At 43.5% G+C, this 18,658-nt stretch overlaps 1 protein-coding gene across 1 annotated transcript in view; it reads right to left on the minus strand.

Moving 5' to 3' along the window:
* Nucleotides 1–18,658, minus strand: part of RASGRF2 (Ras protein specific guanine nucleotide releasing factor 2) — a 272,235-nt gene that overhangs the window by 26,203 nt on the left and 227,374 nt on the right. Inside the window, exon 19 of the mRNA XM_032277037.1 lies at nucleotides 4,719–4,831. Within this exon, the coding sequence (XP_032132928.1) occupies nucleotides 4,719–4,831 (113 nt within the window). The remainder of the gene's footprint in view (nucleotides 1–4,718; nucleotides 4,832–18,658) is intronic.

The raw sequence follows: 18,658 nt of genomic DNA on the forward strand, positions 1-18,658 counted from the left end.
GCAGGCACCTGTAACCCCAGCTGCTCAGGAGACTGAAGCAAGAGAATTGCTTGAACCTGGGAGTCAGAGGTTGCCGTGAGCCGAGATTGTGCCACTGCACTCCAGCCTGGGTGACAGAGTGGGACTCCATCTCTAGGCAAAGAAAAGAAATAGTCATCTTATCTTAAATGGCAGATTAAGATGAGGAAAAAATAAGTTAAAGCTATTTCTCCAAAGACTATTAAATCATATGGAAGGGTGACACATAGGGGATAACAGTGACTTTTCTGGAAGTTTGCGTCATTTTTTCCACCATAGTCTAGGTTCCTGGGGAGAGATCTGTGGCTCCATAATTATGTGTGCCAGTGGGAAAGATCTTTTTTATGAAGCTGGGTAATATATTTCCCTTGGTAAGCAAAGGTCAAAAAGTTAGTTAGTTCCCATTAAATGTTCCTCTTCTCAATGATCTTACCCTCATTTTCCAAGACGGCCTCTGGTTCCATTAAGTTACCTAACATTTTATGCCTTCTCGTTGATGCTACGTGGGGTTTGGGGATGACTTTTCTATGACCTGAGCCCATCACAGCTGAACATCCAAGAAGTTAATCACTGTTTCTTTTTATTTTGTGGCATGTTAGGTGTCTAAAAAAATCTGTACACTGAAAAGATTTTAAAGACAGCTAGTTACGAAACTTTGGAGGAAGAGAGATGGTATTTTAGAAATAAAAGTTTTGAGTAGAGGTTTTTATTTACAAACAGGGCAACAAACTATATATGGCCATTAAGTGTATTCAGTATCATTAAGTGACCCCTATGAGACTGTGAGTCAGGGATGCATCACTAAAAAGAGCATTTGCTTTGTTGCATTAAGGCAACATATGCATAAAAACATGTTTTATGTCCATACGTCTTATATGTCAGGAATGCATATATCTCCGAATGTCGGGCTGCACTTAACTACCATATATGATATGTTTCTCTCACAGGCATAGCCTGTATTTTCTAGAGGGCACGTTCAGAATTCTTTCTCTTCAGACGTGGAGGCCTCTGCACTTCTGGTTCAGATCCTATAGAGGAAATATTTGCTTCTAGTCTTCTGGCTACCCTTGGGCTTTGATGAACATTCCAGGATCCTGGGTTTCCCAGCACCACCACTACCACATCTAACAGCAGTATCAACAGTTTAATAATTGTGCATTTATAATGAAACACCAAACAAAAGGAAATGGGATTATCCAAGTTGTATGAATGGAAAATTCCTCTTTTAATTAGGGGAGTCCAAAACAGAGCCAAGAGCAACAAGTGTCTGTCCTAGGATTGGTCCATGCTCTCTTTGAGTGGAAAAGGTGACGAAGCCTAGAGAAAGTGGAGTGTGACTCAGATCCAGCCTGGTTTTGCTTGGGCCATATGGCCTTCATGGCAGAAGCTGCTTTTTCCAGGAACTACTGCCGGTGCTTCTAACAGTAATAATACTCACTTTACTATAAGTGCTAATGACTTTCCAGGCATCGTGTTAACTCCTTACACATATCACGTCATGTACTCTTCACAACAACCTAATGAAGTAGCTATTATGAGTCCCACTTTATAAATGAGGAAACAGGTTCGGACTGGTTGAAAACTTGACATCTGTCAATGGCTGAGCCAAGACTTAGCCCTGTGACATCCTGCCAAAGCTAAAATCAGACTCTGCTCAGTGTTGCGGTTTCAAGCTGTACCGCCGACTAAAATGTCTATTCCCTATCAGTCTTACACTTCTAATTTTCAGGTCATTATTCAGCAAAAAGAGTTGGCACATCTGAAACCTGATGAATAATCAAGACCTGGGATGGCAAACAGGATTCATCTTTTTTTTTTTTTTTTTTTTTTTTTTTTTTGAGACAGAGTTTTGCACTTGTCACCCAGGCTGGAATGTGCAATGGCGCAATCTTGGCTCACTGCAACCTCCGCCTCCCAGGTTCAAGCAATTCTCCTGCCTCAGCCTCCTGAGTAGCTGGGATTACAAGCATGTGCCACCACACCCAGATAATTTTGTATTTTTATTAGAGACAGGGTTTCACCATGTTGGTCAGGCTGGTCTCGAACTCCCGACCTCAGGTAATCCACATGCCTCAGCCTCCCAAAGCGATAGGATTACAGGCGTGGGACACCACGCCCAGCCAGGATTCATCTTAAGCACCAACTCCAATTAACTGACTTCTGAGGTCACCTCTTGATGCAGACAGAAAACTCTCAGAATTGATGGGTCAAGTCAGGCATGGACATCTTGAGGGGACTGGCAACAAGATGCCCTCATACTGGCTGATCCTGACAGTTTTTCCCAGCCCGAACACCCTCACTTCCCTGAAAGCTATTTAGTCAAATGTCCCTAGGGGCACACACTTTCAGAATGCAGTTTTTAAATATTAGTGTTTTAAATGCAAAGAGCGTATAAACTAGTTACATGAAGGCAACAGAAACAGTAATCACTCACCAACAGAGTCACTCATTCACTGAAACCAGACTTCACCTCAATATGTACTTACAATTTTAAAATCTGAAAACAGGCATGGGAATGGAATCCCTGGGCTTATTTAGATGTTTTCATAGACTGGAAAATGTGAAGACAGCCCCAAATTGCTTCCTAGGGCTGCCCTAACAAAATCCCACATACTGAGTGGCTTAAAACAACAGAAATGTGCTGTCTCCTGCTTCCAGAGAGAGAACTGACATGGAGCTGTCAGCAGGGCTGTGCTGCCTCCAAACCTGGAGGGGAGCCCTCCCTTGCCTGTTTAGCTGCTGGTGGTTTGCCGCTGATCTTTGGCGTTCTTTGGCTTGCAGCTACATCACTCAGTCTCTGCTTCCACCTTCAGATGCCATTGTCTCTGTGTCTGTCTTCCATGGTTGACTTCTTTTTTTTTGAACAGTCTCGCTCTGTCACCCAGGCTGGAGTGCAGTGGTGCCATCTTGGCTCACTGCAACCTCTGCCTCTTGAGTTCAGGTGATTCTCATGCCTCAGTCTCCCAAGTAGCTGGGACTACAAGCACTCACCACCACACCTGGCTGGATTTCACCATGTTGACCAGGCTGGTCTCGAACTCCTGTCCTTAGGTGATCCGCCTGCCTCAGCCTCCCAAGGTGCTGGGATTACAGACATGAGCCACATGGTTGACTTCTTATAAGGGACGCCAATCAAAGTGGATTGGGGTCCACCCTACTCCAGTTACCTCGTCTTAACTGATGACATTGGCAATGGCCTCATTTCCAAATGAGGTCACATTTTGAGGTATGGGAGGTATGGGACTACAATATATCTTTTGGGGGTACAGATATATGGAGATACAATTCTCTACATAAAAGCCCCTACACCAATGCAAGGTCTGGCTATGGGATCTTCAGCTAATGGGGGCTAAGAAGGACTTACAGGCGGGTTGCTAACACAACACAAAGCAATATCTGGTGTTGCTGCATCAGGGAAGGACTTTTTGAAATGCAAAGTAATTTATTTGTTTTGCTACATGCTGTTCCAGACTTTTAAAGGGGACAATAAAGCAGACTGTGAGGAGGAGCATGCCAGGAGAGAGCTTGGTTGTTTTAGTAGCACCTGGATATGCCTAGCTACTCCTCTTTTCCTTTAAAACAACCCACAATGCTCCAATTCCCTGTCTCCTTTAGAGAGACGTGAAACTGTCACAGGTGCTGGATGACAATAAAATGTTATGTCCCAAAAAAAAAAAAAAAAATGGACTGAGCTAAAAATAGACTGCCTGTGGATGACACAAGCCTTCTGGATAATGTTAACAAGGAGACAATGTAGCCAAGGTCTAGGAAAGGAAGGTCGTTGCTAGAGGTTGTAAATGAAGAGGGAGCTAGAAGTCACAGTGGTAAAGAAGTGCCAGACCCTGGCAGAGAGATGCTGGGCTTCCCATCCTCAAGCAGGGACAAAGGACACGGTTATGCGTGAGCTGGGAAGCTGTAACTGCAATGTCTGCACAGAGCCAGCAGTGGCTGCCCCTTTCCACATACAGTGAACTAGAAAACATCCACTCACCAGTTCAAGAAGCTATAAGAAAGCTTGTTACCCACTTGGATGCTGGGTACAACAACTATGGACACAAATAAATCTCTAGCAGGATCCCAAAGTGGAAGCTTTTATCACATAGAAGTGTGCGGTCATACCTTATACAATCCCTCATAATTATACCACCTACATGATGTGGAAATCCTAAATGGACAAGTTGCAGAAAAGTTGATCAAGGACCAGTGAAAGAAGCCAAAGAAGATTCATAACTACTCTATGATGGCACATCCACAATTTACGTGCAAGAGACTCCCACAGACACTACTACCCTGCTCACAAACATGAGCTTGCAATAAGCAATTACAACCCACATGAGGAAAAGCTGTCTCTCTTTGATGCCTGCTGGACTCACAGGAGAGGCTTCTCCAGGCTTCCTTTCTTTAACTGTTGGTTCTATAGTAAACTGCTGTCTGCCTCCATATATAACAGCAATTGCACTCCGCATGAGCTATACCACCCAGTCCCAAGTCTTCCCGAGACAGCAGAACCAAATTGCCCCCAGGAAAGAGAAGATGATAGATAACACTTTACTGCTAAGAACATAGTCCCAACTGTCCCCTGGATTCTAAGATTTATCCTTCTGGTCTTTGATAGGCTCTTATTTTCTATGAACATAGCACAAATCAACCAATGTCACGAAATCAACCAAGATACAGTTGGCATCTTCAATTGCCTTCACCTGAGGATATTCGCGGTGGCTTTCCTTTCTTGGGGAAGAAGGTCTGGGTCTCGCAAAACTTCTTCTAGCAAATTTAGGACATTCATCTTTAGTTCATTGTTGAGTTCAAAATCCTATAAGATAAAATAAGTCTTTTTAAATTTTAGTTTTGAACAGTTTAGTTCTATGACACACGACATCATTCTCCACGACAAATTCTCTAGAAGCTAGACAGGGAAATTAAACATATAGACCCTAGAGTTCCCTGCCACACCTAGGATCTCGATTTTTTTTTTTTTTTTTTTTTTTTTGAGATGGAGTTTTGCTCTTATTGCCCAGGCTGGAGTGCAATGGTGCAATCTTGGCTCATCGCACTCTCTGCCTCCTAGGTTCAAGTGATTCTCCTGCCTCAGCCTCTCAAGTAGCTGGGATTATCGGCATGCACCACCAAGCCCAGCTAATTTTGTATTTTTAATAGAAATGGGATTTGTTCATGTTGGTCAGGCTGGTCTCATTCTCCCGACCTCAGGTCATCTGCCTGCCTCAGCCTCCCAAAGTGCTGGGATTACAGGCGTGAGCCACCATGTCCAGCCAGATCCTGATTTACTTGGTTTGGAAAGGGGGTATGTTATTGGTATTTCTGACAAGCTCCCCCGGGGGCTCACCAGGGGTGCAAATGTACAGTCAGTGTTGAGAACAACTGCCTCTAGGGACAGCCATTGGGAAGGGTCCTTAATAGAGCTACAAGGCCCTGGCCCACCCCTTCAGCCTCTCCTCTTGCACTGCTGTGTCCCTGCGGCCTGCAACAATCCATGCCCCCGGCACATCCACGCTGTCCTAGACTTAACAAATACCTTCAGTTCCTCAAGAGGCACGTGCTTCCCACAGCCTGGAACATGATGCCAACTCCACACACTTATTTCTATTCATTTTTTGGGCCTAGGAGATGATATGCACTCTCTCTGGAGTCTTTCTCAGTTCACCCAGTGGGATTGGGAGCTTTTCGTTGTGCACCCATGGCACATGCAACTCATGGCTGTTGTAACTCCCTGCATTACACTGCAAGGGTCAATTTAATTGCCTGGATTTTTTTTTTTTTTGAAATGGAGTCTTGCTCTGTTGCCCAGGCTGGAATACAGTGGTGTGATCTCAGCTCACCGCAACCTCCACACCCGGAATTCAAGTGATTCTCCTGCCTCAGCCTCCCAAGTAGCTGGCATTACAGGTGCTTGCCACTGCACCCAGCTAATTTTTGTATTTTTAGTAAAGATGGAGTTTCACCATCTTGGCCAGGCTGGTCTTGAACTGCTGACCCCGTGATCCACTGCTTTGGCCTCCCAAAGTGCTGGGATTACAGGTATGAGCCACTGCGCCCAGCTAATTGCCTGGCTTTTTACTGGCTCATGAGTAAGATCAGTACTGTGACACACCAGTATCTCGAAAAATATTTGCTGCAAGAAAAAAATCTGTCATTTGAGCAGTATGTTGAATGAAGACATGCTAAGGCTATAAATATCTATAACTGAATTGATATAGATATGCTAAGGGCTAAAGAACGATCCAGACTAATGAGGCCATGTCAAATGAACACAGGAGTGAGACTGAAGAGGTACCCCTGGGGAAAGCTGGGACAATATGAGCATCAAAATGAATAATGAGGGTAATGAGCAATAACCAGTTTAATAAGAAGAACCTGTACGTCCTTATTGATATTGATGCTCACAAAGACAGACAGATTTTAAAAAGGCAGAAAATGAAACTATTCTTCTTCTTTTTTTTTTTTAATCACAGGGTCTCTCTGTGTCACCCAGGCTGGAGTGCAGTGGTGTGATCATAACTCACTGTAGCCTCAAATTCCTGGGCTCAAGGCATCACTCTCATTCAGCCACCTGAGTAGCTGGGACTACAAGTGTGTGCTGCCATGGCCAGCTAATTTTTAAATTTTTTGTAGAGACAGGTTCTTGCCATGTTGCCTAGGCTGGTCTCGAGCTCGTGGGGTCAAGTGACCCTCTGATCTCAGCCTCCCAAAGTGCTGGGATTACAGGCATGAGCCACTGCATCTGGCCAAAAATCACCATTTTCAACCAAGGCAGTTATCACTGATTCAGGCAAGGATCATGAATGAATGCTAAAATGATTGAATGAAGTGTATTAGAGAACAGAATTAACAGTGTCAGAGTACGCCTCAGAGATTGTTTGTTAATTACAAAGGAAGAATCTGGCAGATAATCACCTTACCCCAAATGATCAAAGTTACCATCCCCCATGATGGAAGAAACTAACATCATATATCTACTAATGTGATGCTCTGTAATGTAATACATCCTTAGTATTTCTGCCAAAAATGCATAATATTGATCTGATTTTGAAGAAGCACTGGCCTGTACTCTTCAGAAATGTCAATGTCATAAACAACAGAGACAAACTGAGGAACTCTTCCAGCTCTAAGGACACCAAAGGGACAATAGCTAAATGCAACCTGTGAACCTGGAGTCAAGAGAGGAATGCTTTAAAAGGGCATTACTATGACAACTGGCAAAAACAGAATCAGGACTACTCACTAGTAGAGAGCATTCTGCCAATGTTAAATTTTCCTGAATTTGATCGTTTTACTGTTGGCTATGCAAAAGCAGGTTTTTCATTTATAGACTATTGGTGGGAATGCAAATTAGTTCAGTCCCTGTGGAAAGCAGTTTGGAGATTTCTCAAAGAACTAAAAATGGAACCACCATTCAACTCAGCCATCCCTGGGTATATACCCAAAGGAAAATAAATTGTTCTACCAAAAAGACACATATACTTGCAAGTTCACTGCAGCACTGTTCATAACAGGAAGGACATGGAATCAAACTAGGTGGCCATCAGCAGTGGATCAGATAAAGAAAATGTGTTACACACACACCACAGAATACTATGCAGCAATGAAAAATGAAATCATGTTCTTCACAGCAACATGGATGAAGCTAGAGGCCATTATCCTAAGCAAACTAATGCATAAACAGAAAACCAAATATCACGTTTTCACTTGCAAATGGGAGCTAAATCTTGGGACCACATGAACATAAAGATGGCAAAAGTAGACACGGGACTCCAAAAGGAGGGAGCGGTATGGTGGCGAGGGCTGAAAAGCTTCCTATTGTGTATTGTATTCACTATCTGGGTGATGGGATCCAAATCTTAGCACCACATAGTATACCCTCATAACAAACCTGCACATGTGCCCACCGAGCTAAAATAAAAAGGCAAAAATTTTTTTACAAGAACAAGTTTTTGTTCTTAGAGGGAGTGGGGAGAGAGAGAATTCATGTGTTAAACACATGAATGATTACTGAGGGATTCTAGATGTGTATCAGTGTACTTTCTTTTATTCTGGCAATTTTTTTCTCAATTTGAAAATTTTCAAGGTGAATGTTGGGAAAAAAAGAACAAAAAGAACAAAAATGTGTCTCTGGCGTTCTTTAATTGAATGTATCCTTATAAAACACATACAGGCAGCACAGAGGAATTGTTAGGTATTCAGAGATGAACTGAACACGGCAAAGTCCTGCTTTTGAGGATCTTACTCTGATACACCACATCTTTATATGTACAGACATGAGTATTTATTTTCCCTCATAGAAAGTGACTTATAATCACATTTTAACTTTAGGGAAAGTAATTTTGAAGCACTGACATTCCGAATCCTTTTAAATGATTGGAGAGAATGCTGTTAATTGCAAGAAATCAGATAAATGAAAACAGCAAGATTTTACTGTATTTGGTAAAAAAAAAAAATTAAGATCATAATTTCACAAACTGTAGACAATGCAAGTCTAATCTAATTTGAATTGAGTATTTTTGTACCTCCGTTTGGTGGCAGATGACGTAACAAATTATTCCCAATATTTTACTTTTCACTGTTTGACATAGTCCCAATTCTTCAGAAACAAGAGCCACTGGGGACCAGCAGCAACATAGATGTTAATATCTCATAAATAGTAAGGCTTCAGATGATATGTTTTCCTAATATTTCACCTATTTATTACCAAATACCTTCTCACGATTAATTTTTCTTTGAAAATGTATGTAAAGAGAAGAGAGTAATAGTTTGCCGGTATTTTTTTTTGTTCCACTCCCTCCCTCATTTCAAGGTAAAGGGAATGATGTTTGTAAACAGTTAATGCTCTCACCTTCGTCAATCTGTGTGCACTACCAGAGAATTTCTTAGCCATCAGGACTTTATTTCCTTAATGAATATTTCATATATATTAGTGAGACAACCGAGTCCTCATGTAGCTATGTCAGGTCTCTAATGATGCAAATAATCTGATTATCATGAATGCACAATTAGTGTGAAGGATATCAGGTTACTGTTTGGACCGTGCTGAGGGCCAATTAGTGGTTTAATCAACCGGCGTTAGTGAGTACCTACTGTGCTTCATGCTGGGCTCAACAGCAGATGCTTCTGAGGCCCAGGACAGCAAGTGTGTGAAAGGTCTTGTTAAGGAAAACCTAATATAATCGTATTATTTTGAATTCTGGGAAGACTGGCCTGAGAGGGACCTTTGAAAGACTTCATGAAATCTGGTGAGTCACTATTTGAAGCATGATAAATAGTCGCAGTTGGAATAGTTGCTTGGCTGCTGATGGTATAAATCAGACTCTGATATAATGCAAAGCAGACTCTCTGATAGTGGAGTATGAAATGGAAGAATTTTTGCCATCCATAATTTTCGCTTACATTTGCACAGGTTTTTACAATGTACAAAGTGACCTGTTGTATATAATTTTTTGCTGTTGCTTGGTTTTGAGACAGAGTCTCACTCTGTTGCCCAGGCTAGAGTGTGGCATGATCTGGGCTCACTGCAGCCTCTGCCTCCCAGGTTGAATAGATTCTCATACCTCAGCCTCCCGAATAGCTGTGACTACAGGCACACACCATCACGCCCAGCTAATTTTTGTATTTTTTGTAGAGATGGGGTTTCACCATGTTGGCCAGGCTGGTCTCGAACTCCTGACTTCAAGTGACCTGCCCTCTTTGGCTTCCCAAAGTGTTGGGATTACAGGCGCAAGCCACGGTACCCAGCCTTGTATATAATTTTAATTCTTCCTCAGCTGACCTAGCATCAGACAAGACAGAAACCATAATCCCATGGTCTCCCATCACATATGGGCCACAGAGGCTGAAGAGAAGTGATCGCGTGGGCTGAGAAGCATGGGGAGACAGAGGGGCTGGGACAAGAACACTAGTCCTTCTGACTCCTTCACAGTCCTTTATACTTGTCCTTTTCAAACTGTCACATGCACTGGACTCACTAGGGGCTCTGGCTAAAATCAGATTCTGATTCAGAGGATCTGGAACCGGGATAAGGATTCTGTGTTTCCAACAAGCTCCCAGGGGATGCTGATACTGCTAGTCCAGGGTCCACATTTTGAGTAGCAAGACTTTGCTACTCAGTAGCAAGACTCTACCGCCCCCCCCCAAAAAAAAGCCATGCAAAAAAAAAAAAAAAAAAAAAAAATCCCTAAAAAAGTAAAAGAAATCTAGATCTTCTGATGTACTAACTAGAATGGATGATTTTATTTTTTACAAATGCGTGTAAAATACAGAATTGGTCATTCAAAAGTCCCTGTTGAAAATATAGAAGCTGCTGCTCAATAAAAGAAATCTAAAGCAGCAAAAAGACATTTGCCCTATTTCGATCCAGAGATCTGCTAATGTCTGGCTGACAGCCATGTTGTAATTGTCTAGCATGTAATTTTTGGCTCCATTTCCCCAAGTCCTGAAACGGTGGAGTAAGATTTACCCGAGCGCCTGCTCGGAGGCGGCAATTGAGGCGCCCACAAGATGGCGCTCCCGGGTCGGCGTTGACCCTGGCGCGGGCTTCTGGGTGGAGCCCGCACACGCCACCGGCCCGCGGTTATAACGCAACGCCGCAAAAGCCTCCTGCGCCAGTAGAGCGACTCCATGGCACCCAAGCGACCCCGAGGTACTTACCGAAGTTATCAAAGCAGCAGCATCTACTTTAGTTTTTGTTTGCCAGTTCCTGAAGCAGGGATGCAGAGACAGGGGATTCGAACAAAGAAAAAGCCCTGCTCTCAAAGGTGGAGCGCTCAGAAAATGCAAGACATTTACAGTTCATTCTCTGAAAAGGAGCCCATAGCTCTTGTTCCTTCAACAAGAATTACTGAGCAACTCAACAAACAAGGCTCTGTGGTGACGGAGCAGCAAACACACTTCTGGGTGGGTTTGCACATGGAAGAAACATTAACCAAAGAAACCAGGGGAGGTTTAAGGAGGGCGTCCATCTGCAAGGCGGGGCTTGGGGATGCCCTACTGACCCTTAGGAGAGGCTGGGCCTGGAAACACAGCAGTCCGGAAACCACCTGCAAAAAGTCGGTAGTGCTGGCAGGGAGCAAGACAGAAACTGTCAAGGGATGGAGCGTGGCAGCCAGCACATGCTTAGGAGCAAAACACTGTCCACTGACGATGTCAAAATCCTCCAAGAGAGATGCTATTGTGAGATGAGTCTATTTTACCAAGATTATATTGACTCTACTCAACGTATTCATAAATAATTAGGAAAATCAGCATTTTCCCTGGATCAGTTAGAAAAAAAAAAAAAGACAACAACAAAAAACCTTCCTAGAGTAATTATAAGTAAGACTTACTGAGAAGTTGTCCCATGTTAGGTAATTTTTTTTGAGACAGGGTCTCACTCTGTCCCCGGGGACTGGAGTGCAGTGGCAAGATCACGCCTCACTAGCAGTCTCAACCTCCTGGGCTCGAGGGATTCCCCCCACCTCAGCCTCCTGAGTAGCTGGGACTACAGGCACATGCCATTATGCCCGACTAATTTTTAAGACTTCTTGTTTTAGAGATGGGGCTCTCTCTATGTTGTCCAGCCTGGTCTCCAACTCCTGGGCTCAAGCAATCCACCTACCTTGGCCTCCCGAAATGCTGGGATTACAGATGTGAGCCACCACACTCAGCCACATTTTAACCACTTTATTATCTCATTTAATCATCAATAGCAATCCTGCAGCATAGTTACTATCATGATTCCATTTTGCATATGGGGAAGTCCAGGTACAGAAAATCTAGGTATCTTACCTAAGGTCACACAGTTAGCAAATGGCAGGCCCAGGACTTGGATCCAGGCTAAACTCTTGGCTTAAGGCTGAGTTTTTAACTGCTACAACCACTCAGCCTCTTGAGATAAAGCAGCTATCAATGAATCAGTGGCAGCTGGCTTGAGGAAGAGTAGGCTGAAATGTCAAACAGCTGCTGAGCCTGAAACTATTTCGCTTTACCAATGACCATGGAAGACAGGGATCTGGAAACTAAGGTTTCCAGCCTGAATAAACTAGTTTGCGTGAATGAGACTCAATCAAACACCAGAAAAATCATCTGCAAAGCAATAAATCAGGTTCTCTGGCACTTTAATCCCTGTTGATAGCTTAGGCATTTTAGAAATTATATTCATTCTTTCAGGAGAGCAGGGTAGTTATTAGTAATTTACTATACATGGCCAAGGGAACTCTAGGACATTGGGAAAATCTGCTTCAATAAATGCAGTTTTAGGCTAAAGAGAATTATGAGAGTAATTTTCTCAGTATAATCAGTACAGTATATTCCTAACAGTGGCCAGAGGTTTTGAAAGGAAAGTGGAAATACTGCAGAGCGGATTAAAATCACACAAATAATTTTTTAAAATTGCATTTTAGGTTTTGGGGTACATGTGAGGAACACACAAGATTGTTGCATAGGTACACACAAGGCAGTGTGACGTGCTGCCTTCCTCCCCATCACCTATCACAAAAATAACTTTAAAATCTGGAACAAAGAGCTTATAAAGAAGGACTCAGGATGTGTTGAATTCAGAAATAAGAGATGGGGGGTTAACTTGATGATTTTCAAGAAAATGAAAAGCATACTACTGTTTTCTGTCTTCTTTGACTACACAAAATGAAGAATATAATTTAAATCGTGGTGTAGAGTTAGATTAGATTCAGGCCAGTTTGTAAACTGGGAAACTGAGGCAAAGACACTGAATGATCATGATATATGCAAGTCAGGCTTGACAGGTCTGGGGTACACTTGGATTCCTCATGTTCATGGACTAGAGACAACACGCCTAAACCAATGTGGTTTTCAACTCTTCTGAGGAGAGGAAACCTTATTCAAAATTTTAACACTGCAACCCTATTCCAGGGGAGACTGTGCTGGCTAAAACCCGGGACGGGAGGCTCTGCAGGGCAGCTGCTCACCTTGCCCACCGGCCACCATCCCTGGCCTGCCTACATCGGCACCACCTTGGGGCAATAATGACTCTGAATCAGGGCTTCTTGCTGGAAAAATGGAAGGTCGGGGTTTTCTGGCATTTTTCATTGCCTAACTACAAAAATATTTTAAAGGCCTCTTTGTTCACATGATGAAAAAGAACATTCTGATTGAAAAACATAAGAAAGAGCAGTAAGTTTGGAATTAAACCCTACACAGCAATACCACAGTAATTCTAAACTTTCCAATACACATTCAACACTTACTAGTCATTAACTACTCGTGAGGTTCTTGAATCTTCCAAGAGGAACAGAACATAGAGAAAATATATGCCTGACAGTCTTCTAGGGGCTTATGTTTCAGGTAGTAAAACCCACAGACAAAGCCCAAATCTGGTAAGCACTGTGCCTTGCTCCTGGTCAGCCCTCAAATGTTTGTTGAATGAATGCATACAAGTCCACGGGGGAGAATACTTGACTTTGAGACAAGTGGTAATAAGCTACCTAAGTCTTAAGCTGGTGGTTTGGGAAATCAGTTTAGCAGATGTGAAGTGGGAGGCGACTGGGAGAAGGCACAGTGAAAACGTGGAAGATATGTTAGAATAAAAATAACTGGGACAAGGCAAATGGCAATGAACGACACTCATTCCGCGAGAAGGAAAAAACCATCAGGAAAACCATTTATTTGAACATTTTCTGACAAATGACTCTGCATTTGAATGACTTGCTAAAATTCAGTCCCTAGTTCTGAACAGCTGTGCATACAGGAGTCTTTAAATACTGCCCCACAACCCCGGAATCAGATAGCTTCGAAGCTTACATCTTTATGTCCCAAAACGGAATCAGTCCATTTAAAAAAACATTTTAAAAGGCTCCTTGTTCACACGATGAAAAAGAACATTCTAATTGAAAAACATAAGAGAGGGCAATAAGTTTACCGGAACAAAAGAGAATCTTTTTTTTTTTTTTTTCAGATGCTGTATTTTCCATTAGGTGGGTGGTTAATTTATATAGAATGTCGTTTTCAAGAAAATGACAAAGACCAGAGGGAAAAAGAAAAGTCTCGAAGGGCCTCCTTTTATTCCTGATGCTTAAAAGTGTATTTAACTTTCTTAGTTAAATAATGCCCCCTGCCGACAAAATTATCTTTGAGTTTAACTCCAATATAACTAAAAAGTAGTCTATTAGTTAAATTTTTTTTAAAATCCTGATCCATAGAAGGGAAAAAGACTGATATAAAAAAAGCCAGTGGGTGCATCCTTCCTTCCCCAAGGAGAAGATGTGCTCAGAGTTAGAGGAGCGTGGAGGAGACGCGCTCAGAGTTGGAGGAGCGTGGAGGAGACGCGCTCAGAGTTGGAGGAGCGGGGAGGAGACGCGCTCAGAGTTACAGGAGCGTGGAGAAGATATGCTCAGAGTTACAGGAGCGTGGAGAAGATATGCTCAGAGTTACAGGAGCGTGGAGAAGATATGCTCAGAGTTACAGGAGCATGGAGAAGATGCGCTCAGAGTTACAGAATTGTGGAGAAGATGCGCTCAGAGTTACAGAATTGTGGAGAAGATGCGCTCAGAGTTACAGAATTGTGGAGAAGATGCGCTCAGAGTTACAGGAGCATGGAGAAGATGTGCTCAGAGCTACAGGATTGTGGAGAAGATGCACTCAGGGTTATAGGAGTGTGGAGAAGATGCACTCAGAGTTACAGAAATGTGGAAGAAGTAGCATCTTTGACATTCACCCAACGAGAGACTTTATGCAAAGAGATTGGGAGCCAGAAGTTAGGGGCATCTGAGAGCAGAGTGGAGAGGAGAGGAACACAAAGAGAAATGCAACAGACAAGGCAGAACTGTGGGGCCTGATGAACCGGTTGTTACATAAGTGTTAAGTCAGCTCTTGGCATCCTGAGGCATCTCTAAAGTGATGGAGGGCACTGGCCCAGGTCTGGCTGGATCAAACAAAGACCATGTGATGTCAGGGTCATCGTTCCCCATCCTGAGGGCTTGGTTGCATGCCATAGTCTCCAGAAATGCTTCTAAGGTCCAAGAGTAATTACAAGAGTAGGGAGGAAAATTAGGAAAAATACGGGCTCCCCATGGCACTTGCATCAGAAAACTCTTACAACAGAGGAAAGAAGCTATCGACGTACATAAAATTCCATCAACAAAATTCATCCACAAAAGGTTAAAGAATCCCACTAGTTCAATAGGACAAACGTTTCTGTTTCAACAGCTAATGAAAACTGAAAATAAGTGCCATTGAAGACATGCTTCTTAAAAGCTTAAATCTAGCTCATGCTAACTTAATAAATCCTGTTGTAAATGTCTCACTGTAAGGACAGTTTAAAGGATAACAACAGGGACATATAAAAGATGAGAACAAACTTTGGTAAGTAGTTCAAGGACCTAGGATTTTCTTACTTGGTGGTGGTTTGTCTGGACCAGAGAGAAAGAGTTAGAGAATAAGAATCTGTCTTTGGAATTAAAAAGAAAAGAAAAGAAAATCCATACTTCTAAGATAATAGTTTCTTATATTTCATATTTCCAGAGAAATATAACAAATAGTTCATTTATGCATTGTAACTCCACACAGATCAATTTGCCAATTTTACAAATGAGGAAACTAGCCAGCTCACAATGGAATCCAAACTAGTGTGCAAGTTTCCAGATGTCTCCCTCATCTGAGACCTTTTTGACACAGGAATCTCTGAAGAACTAAAGCAAAATGTGATGCCTAAGGCATCTGTTCTGAGGGGAGAAGGAGAGGGCAATCATTAGTAAAAGAACATGGCAGGATCCAGCACTGCCGTGATGCTAAGGGTCACTCTACGTGTCCAGGAAATCAGAAGGAGCCAAAAGGAACCGAAGTTGCTGGCCTATTGCAATTAAATGTAGCATTCTCTATTTCATTTCGGCTGCTGTCATGGGAAATCTGTTTGTGAACAAACACTGGTGTGTGCCTGGTGGATGTTTGGGATCTCTTAGCTGAGATACGCAGAGGCTGATGGCGTGTGGACAGCTAGAAGTGAATGGGTGCTGATAAATAATAAAAGGGTGGGACTGACATAAAAAGGATGTAAGCCATCAATTATCCTCTGACTTGGTGATTGTATAAAACCATCTGTGGCTGGGCACAGTGGCTCATGCCTGTAATCCCAGCACTTTGGGAGATGGAGGTGGAAAGATCGCTTGAGGCAAGGAGTAGGCCAAGGCTGGTGAGCTAAGATCGTACCACTGCACTCCAGCCTGGGTGACAGAACAAGACCCCATCTCTTTAACATAAAACACCATTTGCAAGGTTGAAGCAGTAGACAACTCATTAGTCATTTAAAAACATTTCATAGCTGCTAGCATCTCACATTGAGACTAAATTTCTTCTTCTTCTTCCTGGTATACCCATCAGCTCCCACTGGCTGGGGACAGGCCCAGGAGCTTCATGGCACTCTGTGCCCTGAGCAGTGGGCAGCATCTCACCCATCTGTCAAGGTGGGATGTCTGGGGTCTTGAGGCCTCAGGAACAGTGGAGTTTTCCTGGTGCTTCACCGCGGGCAGCTCTGACTCTGCCTCCTGCTGGCAGGTGGCCTGGGGAGGCTGGCAGGGGTGTCTGTTGCCACCATCTCAGCCTGGGAGGTGCTGCAGTGGTTGTCAGCAGGGGTACAGCGCTCCTCCCTGCACCAGCCTTTAGCAAGTACAAATCTTTTGTTGGAGCAACACAAAATAGACTCATGGTCAAAAGTAACTTTCCTAAGGAAAGACTGAGAAATAGAGAAAGCCTTGGCAGTGTTGACATATGCTATTCTCACTGTCCTGAGTCAGAAGCGGGTTTTTACATTTCACATTTTGAGCAGTCTGCATCTCAAGAGTTGGCCAGCAAGATGGAGAGGCTGCGAGATTCGGGGTACCCGGCAAAAACCGTGCAGCCACACAGCAGGGACTACTGACACCATTTGCTATCGGTGGAACCTCAGGGAAATGACTGGGTCTCTCTGAGCTTCCATTTCCCCACGTGTAAAACAGAGGTAATAGCAGTATCAACCTCCTCTTCCTCAAATGAGTCAGGTCACAGTAAGTGACTTAATATTTGAAAACAAGACAGTGTCTGATATAAAGTAAGTGATATAGTATGTTATTTTTTTAAAATTGGGTTTCTGTCATTCAGAATCCGTCCTCACAGAGGAAACTACCTATCTTCATTCTAAGAATCAGGCTCTCAAGTCACCCACAAAAGACCATGTGCCCCGTATCCTAACTAAACCGATACCAAACTTCAGGCTGCTCCCAGGTTATTTCCTTGCAATTCAATGGTTCCTCCTCCTTGATCAGAGTCCTTGTGACACACTTCTCCACCAGATGTCTCATCTGGCCATGGTGAAGACTTAGGGAAAGGGGCAAAGTCTTGAGCATCTTCAGGAAGTGGGGACAAGAAGCTGCACTCACAGCAGAGAGGTCACTTTCTCCTACAAAGAGCTCAAAGGTCAGGCCCGGTATGCCGAGATTGCCTTGCCAATGGAAGAGAAGATCCGCTTTTTAAGGGCAGAGACTGGGCAAGGAGTGTAATTGAAAAGTACCCTGTGGCCGCCGGCACGAGCCCGGATGGGCGAGGAGGGGCAGGGCTGGAAGCAGGCCAGGAGCTGTCAGGAGAGGTGACAGCAGCTGCCTGCTCAGCAGCTGCTTGTTTCTTTCGCTTCTTGTTCTCCCGCCCACACCAAAAATTCTGTGCTGTGTTTGTCCTGGCCCAACCTCCATTTCAGATTTGAAGCAATGAACAAACCTGAACTCAGGGCTCTGATCAACACAGAATTGTGTGTTTCACTAGGCAATGCCAAAAAATAAACACAAAAATGTAGAAGGGGTCCCTGCCATCTGTCAAAATAAGAAACAAAAGAGACAAACTGTGTACACTCACATTTCGGGAAAATCTGATCCCTGAGACCTTGAACATACTAAGTAGAGGCCATTACATCGGCACCCACTTTTCCACCTTAACGAGTCAGAGGGCATGTCCCCATTTTACCTTAGACCTGGGACCGCAGCCCCAAAACCTAAACTCTGTGGGGCAGACAGATACTCACTGGTTGGTTTTCTCACTGGGAAAGAGCCGTTGTCTTCTCTGAGATAACACCCACTCTGAGGTTACATAAAGGTTTTGCTTTTCTCTCCATAAACCTAATATAGATGTGCTCCCTTCAGCAGGCTTATTGCTGGAGCCATTGTGGGGGCCCCCAGTGGGGTTCCTGTTTCAGAGAAACGAGGCGCTGCAGGAGACTGGAAGGGATGCTGACAGCTGAGTTTGTTCCTGTATGGTACTTTTGAATGGTCTAGATCTGTGCTGTTTTACTGTAACCATTAGTCACATGTGACTACATTTAATTCAATTCGGTAACATCAAAACCAGCTTTTTAGCCACATTAGCCACATTCCACATGAGCAATTAGCTGCACATGGCCAGAGGCTACTGTCCTGGACACCGTGATATAGAACGTTTCCACCATCACGGCAAGTTTAACTGGGCAATGCTGACTGAACCCCTTTGAGACTGAAGTGGTTCACTGGTCAAATATGGGTATCAGCATTTGGCCTGCTTGAAGGTCTGGGTTTGGACCAGACGCTGCCTTTACAAGGTTATCTCTATCAAGAGCAGGATCCGCAGTGCTTTGAACCTCCATCTGTAATGGCTACTCTGTATGTTTTAACTCACATAATCCTCA

The sequence above is a fragment of the Sapajus apella genome, unplaced genomic scaffold (genome assembly GCF_009761245.1).
Source record: "Sapajus apella isolate SASKATOON/1434 unplaced genomic scaffold, GSC_monkey_1.0 scaffold1, whole genome shotgun sequence".
Classification (NCBI taxonomy): domain Eukaryota; kingdom Metazoa; phylum Chordata; class Mammalia; order Primates; family Cebidae; genus Sapajus; species Sapajus apella.